The 17,776-nt window shown below is 41.9% G+C and overlaps 1 protein-coding gene across 1 annotated transcript; it reads left to right on the forward strand.

Annotated features, from left to right (window-relative positions):
• Nucleotides 1-244: 244 nt before the first annotated feature.
• Nucleotides 245-17,770, forward strand: wnt3a (wingless-type MMTV integration site family, member 3A). Its single transcript, XM_050074963.1, has 4 exons — nucleotides 245-705; nucleotides 5,569-5,810; nucleotides 13,223-13,488; nucleotides 13,578-17,770. The coding sequence occupies exons 1-4, from the start codon at nucleotides 635-637 to the stop codon at nucleotides 14,055-14,057; spliced, it is 1,059 nt and encodes a 352-aa protein (XP_049930920.1). The 5' UTR covers nucleotides 245-634; the 3' UTR covers nucleotides 14,058-17,770.
• Nucleotides 17,771-17,776: the final 6 nt, after the last annotated feature.

The following is a 17,776-nucleotide window of genomic DNA, read 5'->3' on the forward strand; positions in this document are numbered from 1 at the left end:
GAATGCATCAGTCCCTAGGAAAAACTTCTCAGCATCTAATTTTACATTCATGGCAAACAGGCACAAATAAAGGACTGCAGACCTTAATAATGGTCTCAAGCAATTCACACATATTTATTTCTGCATTTTAGAAGCTTCAAGCCAGGGAGTGAAATCCGGACAGGTTGTTATAGCTACGCAATCCACAGGGGTTCCGATGTCTATTTAAAACCCCTCAGACCCTCCCTCTCTCCTTTAAACAACATTATATATCACACACACTGCATGCTAATGCGACCAATTCTCAATGAGCACTAAAACACATCTTAAAATTAGCTCATTCTGTTGTCTGAGTTCAAACTGCCTGACTCGGCAACAGAGGGAACATATCATCAGAATTCCCCCTTTGGCAATACCTGCTGATTGGGTCCTAAAAAAGCAAGCAGCTTTTAACTTTTAATATTTGGCTCCCGAGTTCTGCCACGAGTAGTCGCGAAAGATAGATTCTCCCTCAGAAGATTTCCCCCATTTTTTGGAGGGTAGAAATAAAAAATCCATCAGTGCGGTTTTTTTTTAATCTTCAGTTAAAATCTCAGTGCGTGTGTGAGCGCGCATGTAGGCTTTCTGCTGGAGAAGTTTAAGCGAAACTTTAAGGATGATATACCTTGGATGTTTCCTGTTGCTCTGTGGGCTTACGCATGTCATGGCAAGTTATCCCATCTGGTGGTAAGTTTTATTTCCATTATATTCCCCGAACGAATGGCGACATATTTTTCTGAAACGTGCTAGATGATGCGTTTGTGCCGGGTTGTGCCAGTTTTGGTTGTGATTTCGTTTGTGACAGCAGCGGAACATTTAGGTGCACTGATGGTATAAGACGTTTGACACGAGTCTTAACTACCAGGGGTGCAAAGCGTGGCTTGCATTGTGTTCACTGAGTTTAAAAAACACGCTTTTAATTTGACCCTAGAGCAGGTAACACACCTTTATCAACACAAAAATATATTTCAGTCTAAATGTTTATTTTTAATGCAATATATCAGACATTTGCAGCATGAACGATGAGGGCAATTTTCATATTCAGAGTGCAGCAGGTGCAAAGTTTGTGTGCTTGCAATTGTGTGTGTGTTTTGGTGCATGTTTGTGCGCGCGCGCGTCCACTCGTTTGTGTATTCGAGGGTCAAAGTGGCAGAGAACAAGTATGAAATGTTGCCCAGGGTTTAACCTGAATGTCTGGGACAAACTGGTGATGTAAAATACACTGCATATGCATATTCTTAATGTAATTTGTATTATTTATAATCATGTTAAGAAGATGATCAGTGCAACATTTGAAATAGTTTTTTATTATTATTATTATTATTTCGCTTTTAACTAAACATAAGTGAAGCCTTAATAACCAAATTCACCAGTGTGAAGTGTGATAGCAGCATCTGCTGTGATGGATATTTTAGTCCACTACTGATTTTTTCCTCCATCAGTTTCCTTACTTTCCAAAAGTCTTCAAAAATCAAAATTTGATGCTTTTTTCTTGCATTTTTTTCTTGCAGAGCATGCACCAAAGAAACTGTAAATGAATGGCGCAGCAGCCTCATTATAGCTCATATTCAAGACACTGACAAACATCATTAATTAGCACTATTTTTCACATTTTATTTTTTGCATAACTGTTCTGTGTCATCGTGTCTGGTTTCATAATGTTCATGTTTGTTCCATCAGCACACACCAATCACAAATGTCACTAAACTAACAACTGATGTGTGTTTTATTTAAAAAAAATAATTATAATAATACAATATTTGGGTTTGCTTGGATACTGGGTGTACCCTACTTCCCTTAATGGGGCCCCCGCTGGTGGTAATACTGATGAGAAACTAATTACTCACACAGCTGGAGGGAAATCCTGATATAAGAGAGGGTGGAAAAAAACTGACCCAAATCAGTAAAGTCTTGTTAGAGCATGGGATGCTCCTCCAACTGACTAGATGCTCAGTATATTCTGTGTTTTATCACCTGATATGATCATGTTTTGCACATTTGTTGTTGATGCCAGCGTGTGAGGTGCCAGGTTTTAGCTTTGCTGAGTGACACGCTGGCAAACAGAGCTGAGAGTGGCCTCGGAATTCAATCTCTATTATTTCTTTTTTTTGTGTATGTGGAGCCAGTTATGAATGAAACAATGGAAGGCAGGTTTCCATTCTGTCATAACAAACTTCTGAGGTGCTGGTTTGATTTCAGAGGGAGGATCAGAGTGTAACTACAGAAGCAAAAGAAGTAAACATAACGGGAGCAAGTTTGCTGTATCACTCCGCTCTCTGACTGCAGAGGTAGCACATGAAGTCACCTTGAGTTGAACATTCTTGACGTAATACTGAGGGTTTTTTTTCTTGTGAGGCTACTGATGTGTTTTTGGTTTCATGGCAACTCATCCCAAGTCAAATAACGTGGTTCCTTGTGGATTGCGCTCAGTGCGGCTGCATTGTCCCTCTGTTTCCAAACAGCATGTCTGCTACCTGAGAGCTTTCGCCGCTGTGAAAGTCAACCCGTGATGTTTTGCTGACAGACTCTGCTGAACTTTAACTTCAAGTGGCCATCGGAGCTGCGTCACACTCAGCCTCTGTGCCGCAGCAGTCTCTGAGGATAGGGATATGCTCTAAGACAGGTTCATGTCTGTCTCTACTCGACCTGCCATGACATAGCCTGGCTGCACCCGCCACCCCACCACCCCCTTCCCTAGTCCACCCCACCTTAGAAGATAAATACCTGGAGGTGAAAGCTTGCCGCACATTCCTTCTCCCAAACATATTCTCTTGATGTCAAAGTCGGCTCCAAGGCCCCAGGGCCCACGAGTAAAGTGGTAATTCTAAGGTACCCTGCTTGGGCTTGCTGAAATATGCATTAAACCTGCGCTGGATACACTTAGATGAGAGGGGGAAAGTCTGTACTGAGACAAAAATTGAATTTGATATATGCTTTAGCTAAGTATTTATTCGTAACAGTTTTTACTAAAGTGTCTGTTCAACAACATAAACCTTAACAGTATTAGTGAATCATCTTTTTTTGACACTAAATATGAGTTTCTTTAGGAGGCAGCTGGTGTGAGGGGGTTGAATGGTTTTCTTGGAAATGATAGAAAATAAAAGCAAGAGCATTCAATAGATGCTTGAAATCCACACAACAGCATTCAAGTCTTTGTTGGAGCTTGCATGTTCTTTATGCTATAGCTCTTTTTAAAACAAATCATAAATCATCCCTGGTGGAACATACCCTGCCTCCTCTTTTAGGCCATTTCCTAACACAGGAAGAGGTGGCATGGATTACTCAGCCCCACTGAGACAGACACAGAGACGTTAATGAGGGGAGCAGCCGAAGCACATTGACTCATGATGGTTCAGAAATATGACCTGCATAAAATTCACACACAAAAAGACCATCAAAGGTGTCGTCCTGATGAGTATTGGGGTTAACTACAGACTGTGGTCACGAGGAAACTCCTGTATGACCTTTAATCTGCACTGTTTTCTGACGCTGAGATACATTTGGTGCTCATTCACTGATGCAAAAGTCTATGTCAATGACAGGGTTGATGGAAGACGCCATGGAAACCTCAGAGACGCCACATTTTTTCTCTGTAGAGGAAAAGGAAGCAGAGGAGGTTCAAGAGCAGACTGACAGGGGACAACTAGTTGTAAAAAATGCAGGCCTGCAGCGCTTGTTTCCACCTCCCCTCAGTCCAGTAAACATCTCACAATGATGAAGCTGGTGCGCATGGTTTTCTTAGCGTTTCAGCTCTGTCTGTTGTGCATGTTCGAGACAAACCAAAAGTCTGCACCAGTTTAAGGTGGACTCAGGTTTCAGATGTGCTTCAGGGTATACGGACTGACAAGGGCCAAAGAGAGGTCAGCGTGTAATAGGAGCGCCCTTGTTTACTGATAGATGTTGCAGGCAAACTGCAGACAAATGCGATTTCCTCTGGAGTCATTTTCAACTTGCCATCGCTCGCTTACAGGGTGTCTCATTTATGATTAACTAGAGGAGTCTAGTCTGTACAAATTGGGCAAGAAATTCTGTTAAAACCAGTGTGACACACAACTCTGACATTTGCTCAAGGGTAAATAATGGTTCACTCACGAGGTCAGCGGACAGCTTACACACACATTGACATCAGTCAACGTAAAAGCGTAATATTGAAAATGAAATTGTAATCAGCCTTTAAATTTCAACCTATAATGGAGGCATTCAGGGTCTGCATGTTTCGCTGCCATCAGAAGTGGTCAGCCAGCGGTCAGTTGGCCGGGGAGATCTTTACTTGGACTGCGAGCTTTGAAAGAAAGAAGCCTGAGGCCAGTGTCAGGAGTTTTGGTAATCTTGTTGTGATCAGCAATTAGTCCTTGAACAACAGTGAACGGGTCAGAAGACAGTGAGCTAACTGAGCGGCAAAAGACAGCACACCTGCTCTGGCTCTGCCTTTGTGCAACAGCTACAGTAACTGTTATCAAGCCCATATCACTCAGGGGAGGATCAGCAGATTACTGCTGCCAGTGTTCGGTCTTTAATAGACAGTTGAGGAGAAATGTAGACTGGTGTGCATTGCCAACAAGCTACTTTATTGCTACTCTGCAGGGCACTTGCCAAAGATAATAGGAACTCTGCTATTAAATAATCAAGAAGTCAAAATATTGATTTTGGTGACATTTCAATAAAAACTCAGCTCAGGTCAGCAGGTCATGCATTTCTGGATTTTTTTTAGTTCATCTAAATTGCAATAATGGTTACACAACATGTCCTTTGACAAAGAGCTTTACATGCATATCAAACCAATTACCCACCTTTAGTATGAGCCAATAAGGCTTTCTGTGATGTGGAAAATGCCAACAGATGGTCATGTACAAGCAAAGTGCAGCAAGATGTTTCTTGAAATTGGCTAAATTACACACTCTGCAATGATACAATGGATATCCCATTTCTATGATTACTAGTTACTAAAAGTCCTAATTGAGAGGACACAGAATATAAAGACAGAAAGACAGAGAGAAAGCAATAAAGGGAATGAGACAGAGAGATGTAATCAGTGAACCAAGTTTGCACTTGTTGTGTCCCAGAATACCTTCCTCAAAGGAAAAGGGGGGGTTGGGTTCTGTGTTACACTTAATACACTCTCTGAAGTTTCAATGTTGGGTTTGCACTCTTATTACCCTAAGCCGAAGGCCTGTTAAGTGTGCGGACAGTTAATAACAAGGTGTAGTTTTCCAAGTTGTCAGCTTAAGGTCTATGAAGACCTCTAGATGCACTGTGGACTTTCATCTCAGACAGAAACACTGCCTGCTCCTGTGGTTGCAGGGCTGCAATTTCAATACACACAAAGGCCAGGTGTCTGCAGAGAGGGTAGTTGAAGGGATAAAGGATGGATGCCTAATGGTAGCATGTGATACAGCAAATAAACATACACAATCAAACTCAGACGTAACATTACACTGCACCTGCAGAGGGAAATTAGTCCTCCACTTGAGTGCTGTGCAATCAATAGATAGACAGATAGGATACAATCATGAAGATGCACTGACAATGTGACTTCCTGTCTCCTTTTAGGTCACTAGCAGTGGGCCACCAGTACTCGTCACTGGGCACTCAACCCATCCTCTGTGGCAGCATCCCCGGTCTGGTGCCCAAGCAGCTACGCTTCTGCCGGAACTACGTGGAAATCATGCCCAGTGTAGCCGAGGGGGTCAAGATTGGCATTCAAGAGTGCCAGCATCAGTTCAGAGGCCGACGCTGGAACTGCACCACGGTCAATGACAATCTGGCCATTTTTGGGCCAGTGTTAGATAAAGGTAATGTTACACAACCGACGCATACATGTAGATTTTAATAAGCTGTGCATATGCTGCTATTTTTTGTATGCAAGGAGCCTGTCAGTGTACCTCAAGCACAGGTCGCCAACATTCGTGTTTCAACTCCGCCGAAAGATTCCTGGCGTTTTTCATTTGGCACCGTTCACTTGGCTCAGTTGTGATTAAAAGACGTCAAAGCTATCAACCGAATTCACCTTTTCCAAACAAGCTTTTGAAAGGTCAGACCAAACCAGTGTCTTGGTAGCATTTGCAACAGTGCTGCTTGCACATAAACAGGCCAGAGTTTAATTATCAAAGTGAGGAAAAATGTGACAAACATGACATCAACACATACTTTCTACAGAAAAACATATATATAATTAATGAGCCTATTTCATCATCTTATACCTAGTTTTATTGAAAGACTTCTTTGAATAATGCTTTTAGTAACTGCATGTAACATTACTTTTACTTTGCCGTCCCTCCATGATGCCGCCTTACCCCACCTCCCCCTAAATTAGGTAATTTCCTAGAAGTTCCAAATGCAAAAAGGCTCAGACTGAAAAATGAAAGTGACTTATTGTATCTCCATGCTGATTAACTCTTCCATTAACAATTCTATATTGTCTCTGTCTTATATTTGCATTAGAAAAGCTGCACTCCATGCATGCATCATTCATTATGCTCATTCATCCTTGTTTAAATAGACTTCAGACTGAACAAGCTCTGAGCAGCCTGTGTGCGTGTGTGTGTGTGTGTGTGTGTGTGTGTGTGTGTGTGAAATAATGTACACAAATAAGATGAGTGAGTTCTGTCTTGTTGGAGTTTTCTTTAGGAGGGAATCCCCGGTGATTGCTCTGCTGTACAATCCTCCGAAGTGCCTTGCACAAGACTGTAAACTGAGATTTATTTTTTTTAAATACATTGTTTGTCTATTATATTCTGCAGTGATGTATTGCAACGCTCGGGTGCGCGTCAGTTCTGGTCTATTTGTGGGCTCAGGCTGCAGAAATTCCCACTGTGTTGGCAGTCTTTGTGCTAACCGACTTGCTTTTGCTTCCTATTTAACAGACAGACATGCGTGTGTGGTATTGATCTTCTGATGTAACTCTCAAAAAAAAAAGGAAATGAGGGAATTTCCACTGTATAGTAGCTTTTTTTTGTGTTTTCTTTTTGCTTCTTGTTCACTCAAAAATGAGTTCAAAATTGAGAATGAGCACTAAACATAGGGGTTGAGGGTAAGGGATCTAAATCTGTCACCCAGTTTGCAGAAGATTGATGCAAACACAGGGGGTCGGAGGTTACTTAGGGCAATTGCTTTTAATAAACTCCTGAGCCAGTTGATAGAAGAGGCTTGAGCTCAAGTAGGTGGCTAACGATAGGGGTTCTCAATCCGAGCCCTATTGTGGTGCAAAAAGCCACCACATCTCTCCTACTGCCTCCCCTCCCAGGCCTAAATTGCAGGGGTACTGAGTGGAAAGAGGAGGCAGCTACTGGGCTTTAGTAAATCATTTTGATTGGATTAAGGTCACTGAGGCCCTTAATAATGTGAGAGGTCAAAGTGACTGGATTAAGTGCCTTTGTCAGAGGCCAATGAGAGTGACTCAGGGGCTCACAGGCCTTTGATAGGGCTTAGTAGGAGAGGGCTTCCATTTCATTGGATTTGATTGATGCTGGTGTTTGTCTGTGCAACAGGGCCATTGTCCTCACTGGTGTCTGTTTGTCTGCAGTTCAGACTGTGGTGTGTCGGTTTCCGCCTGCCTTTTTGGGGGCCAAAGCTGAAAGGAGGAGTAGGCACCTTTATAGCCTTCAGGGGGTTAGTTCTTATCAGTTAGCCCATCACTTCCTATGTCCTCCTCACCTTCACCACGGACATTAGCAGTTTGTTTTACAGTGGATTAAGCACTGGATAAGTACTAGAACAGTGACAGCAATGGACCATTAGGGAGAGAAGGTCATTCTGTGGATCGAGACTACAGTTTAAAAGAACGAAGAACGTTTTTTGCCTGTAGAAAAATGCTTTTATCACTTTAACAACTTCCTTTAAAGGAGCAGTGTGTAAAATTTAGGGGGATTTATTGGCACCTAGCGGTGAGAACTGCAGATTGCAACCAGCTGAATCTTCTCCCGGTTAGAATTCCTTCACTATTCATTGTTCAGAAAGGTTTTACAAGGAGAAAAAATATCCACAGAGGTCTCCTCCACTCCAAAACAAATGGACCAGGTAATTACATCTGGTAAAAAAAAATCAGATAAAGCAGTTTCACGTCAAAAATTAGTGCTGTTTGGCTCTTTGCAGACAGGCTGCTAGCCCTTTTTTCTCTGATGACTTATGATTCAGATGTTCAGGAGCTTTTTACTGGGAGCGGAATTATTCGCAGAGGTTTCATCCCTTCCAAAACAAACACAGCAAGTGATTTAAACCGGTTAAAACGCTGAATAAAGCAGTTTTGTTTAAAAAAAATTAAACAAACAAACAAAAAAACCAACTAATTTTTTAATGCTCTCATTGTGGACAGGCTGCCAACTACGGTGGCTGATGCAAAAACATGAACAAACAAATGCCCTATCTAGAGCCAGTGTTTGGTGTGTCTGTTCTGGGTTACTGTAGAAACATGGCGGAGCATCTGCAATATCTGTAGATGCGGACCTGCTCCCTATGTAGATATAAACAGCTCATTTTAGGGTAACGAAAACATGATTCTTATTTTCGAAACTACACACTAATGAGCATACTCTTATTATATTAAATTCTATTTCTGCCAAGATATCCCCCTAAATCTTACACACTGGACCTTTAAAATGCATAAACATGCTTATGCCAAATGTGATCATACATTGGCTTGACCACACACAATCATCCATCTAAACGCACACACATACCCAACCTCATGCACCGAAATATAAAAGAGTTAAGCTACCCCTGCCTTTAAACACATACTTCTTCTCTGTGCATGTTCTCTCTCCCTTCCACATGGCCTGATCCTCTCTCTATGTTTCTCCCTCACTCCACACCCCAAATCACTAGCCCTGCCTCCAGGCTATGTCTGCGTCAGCACTCATTAATTTACATTAACTAAAGTGTCAAAACATGCACTGCTGGAATCTGCCTGTGATGAAAGGTGATAGAAAGCTGCGCAGGTGTTCTTGGTCCGTGGAGCCGATCCCAGAGCTGCTTCTGCATTCTTTGTATTTACAGAACACCTACAGACTGTATGGGTATAATCAGGCTCCGGTTTATGAGTCATATGATAGAATTAGTGAGGGCAGCCTTGCTACAAAAAGTGGACAGTCACAATTTTTCAGGTGTTACCACCTATGCAGGTATAGACATGCACGTCACTATTCTACTTGAAACCATTAAATTCAAATGAGGTTTACAGGAAACTCCTATTACGTAATATATGAAGCATGTGGAATGGAGTGCAGAGTTTCACACTGTTGTAGCTGTGACTTATCTAACCACCATTCCCTGTAGGTACCCCCGCCTTGCCTGAACTCTGTATACCAGGAAACACATCTAATAAATTAACCTCAATCATTAAGCCCCAACTAAACTAAGTGGGAAAAGGTCAGGGGATGTGGGTTACGACCTATGACCTGAGGATGAGAAAGTGTAACTATTTAGGATGAGCTAAGAGGTCTATGCTTCTCATGAGACGTATGTCTCTCCATGCTGGGGGAGGGAAACTAGCACACCAGTATATCATTAACTCTGGGCAAGAAAGAAAGAAGGGGTGTGGTAAATGGAGTTGATGGGGGGACCTTAGCCCCACTCCCTGCTGGGCACTGCTCAGAGCACAATATCTTCGCAACCATGAGATTAAGCAGGAGAAAAAGTGCTTTTCCCCATTCACACGCCCTTTAGATTGTTTTATTAAACCATTTGAATAGGGATTTCCCCGTCTGCCGACAAGCGGGGTCCAGCCAATGCATAGTTCTCTGTTGCTATGACTTAACTTGGTCCCCACTAATCACTGGCCAGGGCAAATTTCATATAAAATATCTGGGGCCATTGTGGGACTAACACAGCGTGACAGTGGCAGCACAATAGGGGATTCAACCCCCCAGCAGGTTGTAGGGACCACTTGGCCTGCCAGGGTCTGGCAAAGTTTGGTGGAGGAGCATTGTCAGAGTAAAAGTGTCCTGAAACACCATAAACCGGTAGTAAAATCAAGAAAAGACCAGTAACTAATGTAAAAGCTGGTGTTTCCAGGTGACATAAATGCTATTACAGGTGTTTATAGCTCCTGTATGTGCTATATGAAACACCAAGTATGACACATGAGTAGTAGTTTTTAAAATGAAGTGTAAATTCCTCAACCACACACCAAAAACATGCCTTGGAATTGGCACCAAACTCAGGAAATGGAAACAATGTGTAACGACCTGAACTGAACTGAACCAGACAGCTTGGTGAAAACAGGGCTAATGTGGTGTTGAGGTGTATATAGAGATTAATACTCTCCTCATAAACCATCTTTGCGCTGTAGTTTCACGTGTTCAAAATCCTCTAGTGAATGGTTGGAATGAAAACAATAGATATCATCAGCTTGTTTGTTTGTTTGTTTGTTTGCTTGCTTGCTTGCTTGCTTGCTTGCTTGTTTTAACCAAGGCACTTTATATAGGAGTGTGGGTCTGTCACAAGAAGTCTGCGACCATAGAGACCTACTGTATTTTTCCCCCATGTTAGCTTGTCCACTCACACACAGAGACACCAGGACGTATTTAATTTGCCCTGATCCGTCTCCTTTGCTCATTTTATCCCAAGATAATCCTCTTTTCCTCTCCCATTTGAACTCTTCCACCCCTTATGCTGTGCAGCAGCATTGCCAGTCATCCAAAAGGTCACATTTCTAAAGGAGTTCCCCTGGGTCATGTTTGAGGTCCACATTTCTTCACATTTTTCATTAATAATGTCAAACACTCTGCGATGCACTAAATTAAATTATATTTCTATGCTGACGATACAGCCTTGTGTAAACAGAGAGATGCTTTTGTCTTATGGTCATCACCATTTTGGAGTTTTTGGAGCCAGAGTTGAGTTATGATGAGAGGGTGGAGGTAACCCTAACGCTAGCTGCTAGCTTGGTTAGCATGGTACATTTACAGCTATGTAACTGTAATAACACTAATGCTAATGCTAATTGTCTGGTGAAAAGCAGACTTAAAACTATCAACAAAATGTACTTACTTGAAAAACAGAACATCTGACTCCTTACAGATTCTTTTAGTACCAAATGCTGAGCAAGACTTGATCAGGTGACCAAAACGTTTCATGAACTGAAAACACACTAAAATAGTGACAGATAAAGCTACGTCTATACTGTGTATACATGTGAATGGGGTTACGGCATGGTTACGTACCTACCAATATTGTCGCAATGGTAGTGATCTGTCAACAGTCGGCACCCACCTGTCCCCCAAAGTGGCTATGCCCTTAATTATGCATAACTTAAAGCCTTCATGAAATTTAACCCTTAAAGACCTAGAACAAATGTGGGGTCTCCTGACTCTCATGTGTTTATTTGATTCTCTAATTCATTCTAGCAGGCAGCATCAAGTGCCATGCATCATTTTAGTCAGGAGAACCTGAAGTTTCAGTCTGACTTGTTTAAAGTAACAATTTTACATTTGCTTTGCCTGATAATGGAGAAATTAAACAGAATTTTTTGAAAAAAAAAAAGCCTTAAAATGTAATGCTTTTATTACTATGAACACAAACAGAACCTCATGAGAATTGTTTAAACTTCCAAATGATTTTTGGTCTACACCTAACCTTCTCTTAGCAAGTTACAGTCAATTATTATGAAGTAAGTAAGTACTAGTAAGTAAGTTATATAAAATGTCAACACCTGTACAGTCGTCATGAATGTTGAAATTTGCTTTAGAGACCAAAACTGGTTTTTGTATCAGGCGATGTAAAGTTGGGCATTTTTACATGGGGGATGGTCTATGAGGATTGACTAAGTCTTGGAGTCAGCCTCAAGTGGCCATTCAAGGAACTGCATTTTTTGGCACTCCACTGGCTTCTTTTTTTAACCCTGTAGGTTGCCATTTGTGTAGAACTAATACCTCAGACATCAACAACTCATAGCTCCGAAATTAAAGATATGAACCTCATACTTTGTCTGTTTTATGATGCCAGGTGATATGTAATCAGTCACTGTAGACAGTTACCTCATGCTGTGATTTCTATCTTACAGCCCTCAGCTAAAGAAAATAATACAATATCCAGGTGCAATGATCTGTTGTGGATGCAGTAAGCTGGACTTGAGGAATCAGAGCAGAGGTTTAGATGTGTTGTGAACATGAGTAATCTGCGTATACAATAGCAGTATGAAGTGGGTGGTGGAGGATGCCAGTAGACCTTTTCTCTTGCATCATTGTTCCTAATGCCCTTTAGTCCTCAAACTGGTTGGAACCTGCTGTAAGGGAGGAGCTCCTACTCCCTTTAGCTTTATACTCCTCCCTTCTTTCTTTTCTTTCTTTTCCTATGTCGTTCTTGTTCTTTGGACAGAAGCATGCGCTGCCTCTTTATCTATCACACACACATGCACGCACACAATCCCAAATTTCACTATTGATCTTGAACCCCCTTTTCCATTTCTTTACTCTCTGTTTGTTCATTTCATGTTAACACCTGGCGTTTCCACTGTCTTCATCTTGTTCTCTCTGTCTCTTTTCTTGTGATTGTGCAAGACCATACAAGTACATATATTCAAGGAAAAACCCCTGTCATAATTAATTCTGTTAAAGCGGGGATTGCTGAAGCAGAAAACATCTTCCCCTTCTATGACTGTAAAGTGTTGTTCAGCGTCTGGACACTACAGTCCCCTCCTCATGTTGTGTGTATGATTTGTCCCCGCAGTGTGAGGCAGTTTCCTAACCTTTCAAAAGCTTAATTGAGTCTCTTAATTATAGGCCTGTCAGGCCCGTCTCTTCCTCTCATCTCTGTGGAAGATCCTGATCCCTCTGAGTCATCAGTTAGCTATGTCAGACAGAGCCACGGAGGCCTTGCTGGCCTTATTTAGAGACAGGACGATTGATGTCTGGGCTGAATGAACACACACTCTGGTACACCTTGGTTGATACAACACATGTAGCCAACAATAGTAATGGACTCGATGGTCTGTACAGTTTGTTCAATGTTGTCTTGTTGGCTTGGGTTGAGAAATATTTGCTTATGCAATCGTACAAGACTGAACACAAGCAGACATCCATATACACAGGTGGTGACCTACATTCTCCGCCAATTAAAGTGACACCTTTTCTATGGAATTTAATTTTAAAAAATCATTACTAATGCGACTGACTTAATAGTTCTGCAGAGGTGTTTCTATGCAGGATGTTGTCTCCATTTATTTTTCCAGTGCTCTTTGTCTCACAGATATATCAACTTCTCTTTCCAGCAACTCGAGAGTCAGCATTTGTTCATGCTATTGCCTCAGCCGGAGTGGCGTTTGCAGTGACCCGTGCCTGCGCTGAGGGTTCAGCCACCATCTGCGGATGTGACACCCGCCACAAGGGTCCCCCTGGTGAGGGATGGAAGTGGGGTGGCTGCAGTGAAGATGTGGAGTTTGGGAGCATGGTGTCCCGGGAGTTTGCTGATGCAAGGGAGAATCGCCCTGATGCACGCTCAGCTATGAACCGCCATAACAATGAGGCAGGAAGAATGGTGAGTTTACTAAAAGCCCCAGCTGAATCTGTTTTGGCATTTTTCTACCTTCAGATGTTTGATTAACACTTACATTTTTTTATCCTCAGTCTCTCAATGACAACATGTTCCTGAAGTGTAAGTGCCATGGTCTGTCGGGCAGCTGCGAGGTCAAGACGTGTTGGTGGTCTCAGCCTGACTTCCGAGTTATTGGCGACTACATGAAGGATAAGTATGACAGCGCATCAGAGATGGTGGTTGAGAAACATAAGGAGTCCCGCGGATGGGTGGAGACCCTGAGACCCAAGTACAACTACTTCAAACCCCCCACAGAGCGCGACCTGGTTTACTACGAAAGCTCACCCAATTTCTGTGACCCCAATCCCGAGACGGGCTCCTTTGGTACCCGCGATCGCATCTGTAACCTGACGTCCCACGGTATAGACGGGTGTGACCTCCTCTGCTGCGGCAGAGGTCACAACACCAGGACTGAGAAGAGAAAGGAGAAGTGTCACTGTATTTTCCACTGGTGCTGCTACGTCAGCTGTCAGGAGTGTGTAAGAGTCTATGATGTGCACACTTGCAAATAAGGACGCCTGGTTCTTGCCTTTTCTCACCAAAATTTAAAGACTTCAGTGGGCAGAAGAACAAATACAGCAACTTATCTACAAGACATGAGAGACTGTAAAGCTGTCTGACCTGTTCGCAGACTCCAGGGGCAGACGCAACAGCCTTGTGTTTTGCGCTGTGATGCTAAAAAGAGCCAGATCTGCCTTGATCAACTGAAATGATTAGATGTTGACATCACAATGCATCATCTATATGAACAGCGATGGTGATGATGACAACAATGTTGATATCTCTAGCAATGACGAAAGAGTTTTCATGTACTGACGTAGGAAAGGAGAACTGTCGGCTAATTGACAAACACCATATTGGTGATTTTTTTTTTTCCCATGTTCCAAGTAGTTATTTTTGTTGAGAATAGTACAGCACTGCCAATGCTTTCAAGTCTACGGGGCAAACAATGAAAGTTTTACATTTTCTTTTAATCACAATTTGTTTTTGCCACAAAAAGTGAGCAATGTACATCATGAGACACTCAACAGCATGCATTCTCCTCAACATTATAAGTATGTATGTGTACATCTGAAAACTAACATTATCGTTGTGTGAATGAGGTTTATTATAGTGTTAATATGTTACTGATGTTTGGGTAAGAATGCACTTGCACCTGAGTGAATGTAGTTTTATGCTGCAATGTGTTTACATATTCTCACATTCTTAAGCTAACGAGTTAATATCTGCTTTAAATGACTAACTTTATCTCGAGAGTAGACGTGAGCCACATCAACTAAACATCGGCAAAACAAGAATACACACAGTTGCACATTTCCTGCACATTTCCTGAAACACCAACCTGGTATCTCTCCCAGCTTGTCAGATACGGAAGCTTGGTCAGTGGCCCTCAGAGGCACCCTTTAGCAGTGGTATGAGGCGCGTGGAGCAGTGGTATTTTTCGACACTCTGAGCGGCTGCCATAGTATAAAGAGCAATTAGGTTAACTTCAAACTTCAGCTGAGAGGCCGCTGTTCAGGTCTTGTTTGAAGCCAAAAGTCAATCCAGTTGTTTTAAAAACAACGTTGTGTGCTAAATTGTGTTGCATGCTCTGCTAGTATGTCATGAGACGTTGCACTACGTAAATGTAGTTCAGTCAGGAACACTTTAGTCAAAGAAAGCTTAATTTCCATTTGCAGTATTATATTTGGATATAATACCTTTTATAACTGCCTTTCCTCGGGCCTGTGGAAAGCACAAGGCAAAGAGAGCACACCTCTCTGCCCTTCCACACGCCTGCGTGGAAAGCCCTTTGGGGGTGATCACACAGAAATGAGACGCTAGAGACGCGGACGCTTCAAAGACGCTTGAAACGCTGGAAGCGCTTTTTCAATGCACGCTAGCTACTGGCGTCTGACACTCAAAAAGTTGAAAAGATTTTAACTTTTCAGCGTCTATGCGCGTCTAAAAACGTGCATCTAAAAAGAAGCGTCTACAAAAACTCGCATCTAAAAAGATGCCGGAAAAACGCCCGTCTAAAAAGACGCTTGAATGCCGGTCAGACGCGCTGTATCATAGGAAAACAATGGTTTTACTGGCGTCGCGTTTCTGGCGTTTTATCTCGGTGTGATTGCTCCCTAAGGCAGAGAGAGCGACCCCCCCTGCCCTTCCATGCGCCTACATGGAAAGCCTGAGGCAGAGAGAGCAAAACAGCAGCAAAGACCCCCCCAGGAACAGAACAGAGCAGCATCAATGACAGAAATGACACTGATAAGTCAGATACAACATGAAAAGGAGGAGCTGGGGTGGAGGCAGGTTGCAAAGTGGCTTGCAGAGGAAGCAGCAACAGTAGGCAGGCCAGAGCAGTTTATATAGGGTGCCCTGAATGAGATTCGCCAATTGGTTGCATAGAAAGGAATCATGTGATCTATCAGCTGACTCCCTTCCATCAGTCAGCTGCTCCATCAGTTGACTGGGATGTTTGAGATCAGCTGATGTAGCTGGGATGTGAGCTGAGCTTGACATCGTGTCCTGCCTGAACTAACGCTATGCTCAATTTATTTTATGCCAAACCATGATGGGTTTTTTCTGAACTAACCACATGGTTTTGTTGCCCAAACCTATGGAGGTAAATTTAAAAAAGTTTTAATCTACATTATAAATTTATTTTGAAAAGAGGCTGCATGCATTAAATAGATGTTAAATGTACATTTTCTGTGAGAACGAAAGTTTATTTTTATACGACAGTGCATGTAACCAGCGTCACTTGAATGGGCCATCCATGACTGTCAAATATCAATGCTGGAGGGGCACCTAGAGCGTTCAGGGCCACTGACCAAGTGTCAGTATTTGATGAGTTGGGAGTGAGAATGTGTTGGAAACACCTGAAAACACTGGAAGCTTTTTCTTAAGAGTAACAATGCTTTGAACAACATCGATAGTTTTGACCAAAGACAAGAAAAGGAAACCCCCCCGGTCAGTTTGTGGTGGTCAGAAAGCTGTAAAAGTATCTGAAAGGTCAGCACTTGTGTGTCCCGTCAAGAAATATGAAGCATGTTCTCCTTGTTTTTATCAGTATTAGCAATGTCTCATGTGACTGGGTGTGGGGAAACTGTTATTTATAAGAAAAAAAGGGATATTCCCACTATATTTTTGTTTCATTTACACACATATATTCTTTTATTTTAATATTTCACGAAATAGAGGTAAATTCTGTTCTCCCTGGAAAAATAAAACACAAATGGCAAACACACCGCAAACCAAGCTGTATGATATAAGCTCTGTATAATGCAGTATAATTTGCAGTTGTGGTAAAATGATGACCAAAACCTGTGCATGAGATGATTCTCAGCTGTGGCTTCTTGTTCCCCAAACTAAACAACAAGCAGCATCACTGAAACTATCAATACTTCCCTTATTTTAATGCTGCTAAGTAAAGATAATATTTGTGTGTGTGTGTTTATGTATATGTGTATGTGTGCGTGGTGTGTGCGCATGTGTTTAGGTCCTTACATACAGTATGTCTTTGTTTATATCCTTGCATGTATTTGATTCTTTCTGTGAAAGAAATCTACGATATGTAGTTTGGAAAAAAAAATGTGAAGTTTTGACTAATTCTTGCATACAGTAATTTCCATTTTAACTAAATAGACCACAATAGAGTTTATTTTATTTTAGTTGCCTATGGTTTTGTAGTCATGCTAAACATCAGGGCAAAAATGATTCATGTTGTTCTCCCTTAATTTGAGAAGAAATACAACACAGTATTTATTTATTTGGAAAGTGAAAAACTACTGAAAGCTGAGACAAGTAACATAATGTTTGTGAAAATGTGCATGTGCCATTTCACTGATAGCTTCAGCTGTAAAGAGGTGCGTAAAGTCACTGATGAATTATTGTTTACAGCCAATGTAATGCTACGTCTCAGGCATGTGTAGTTCTCAGATTTTAAAGGTCCAGTGTGTAGGATTTAGTGGCATCTCATGGTGAGGCTGCAGAGTAGGAGAACTACAATGGCTCATGCGAAAACACAAATACCTGTCTGTAGCCAGTGTTTAATTTGTCTGTTCTGGGCTACTGTAGAAACATGTCAGACTCAGTGGAAGAGGACTCACTCTGTACGTAAACATAAACGGCTCATTCTAGGCCAATGAAAACACAGTGATTCTAATTTTCAGGTGATTATATACTAATAAAACCATAGTTAAATCCCCCCTAAATCCTACAGACTGGACCTTTAATCAAAACAGCC

This window comes from Epinephelus moara, chromosome 21 (assembly GCF_006386435.1).
Source record: "Epinephelus moara isolate mb chromosome 21, YSFRI_EMoa_1.0, whole genome shotgun sequence".
Classification (NCBI taxonomy): domain Eukaryota; kingdom Metazoa; phylum Chordata; class Actinopteri; order Perciformes; family Serranidae; genus Epinephelus; species Epinephelus moara.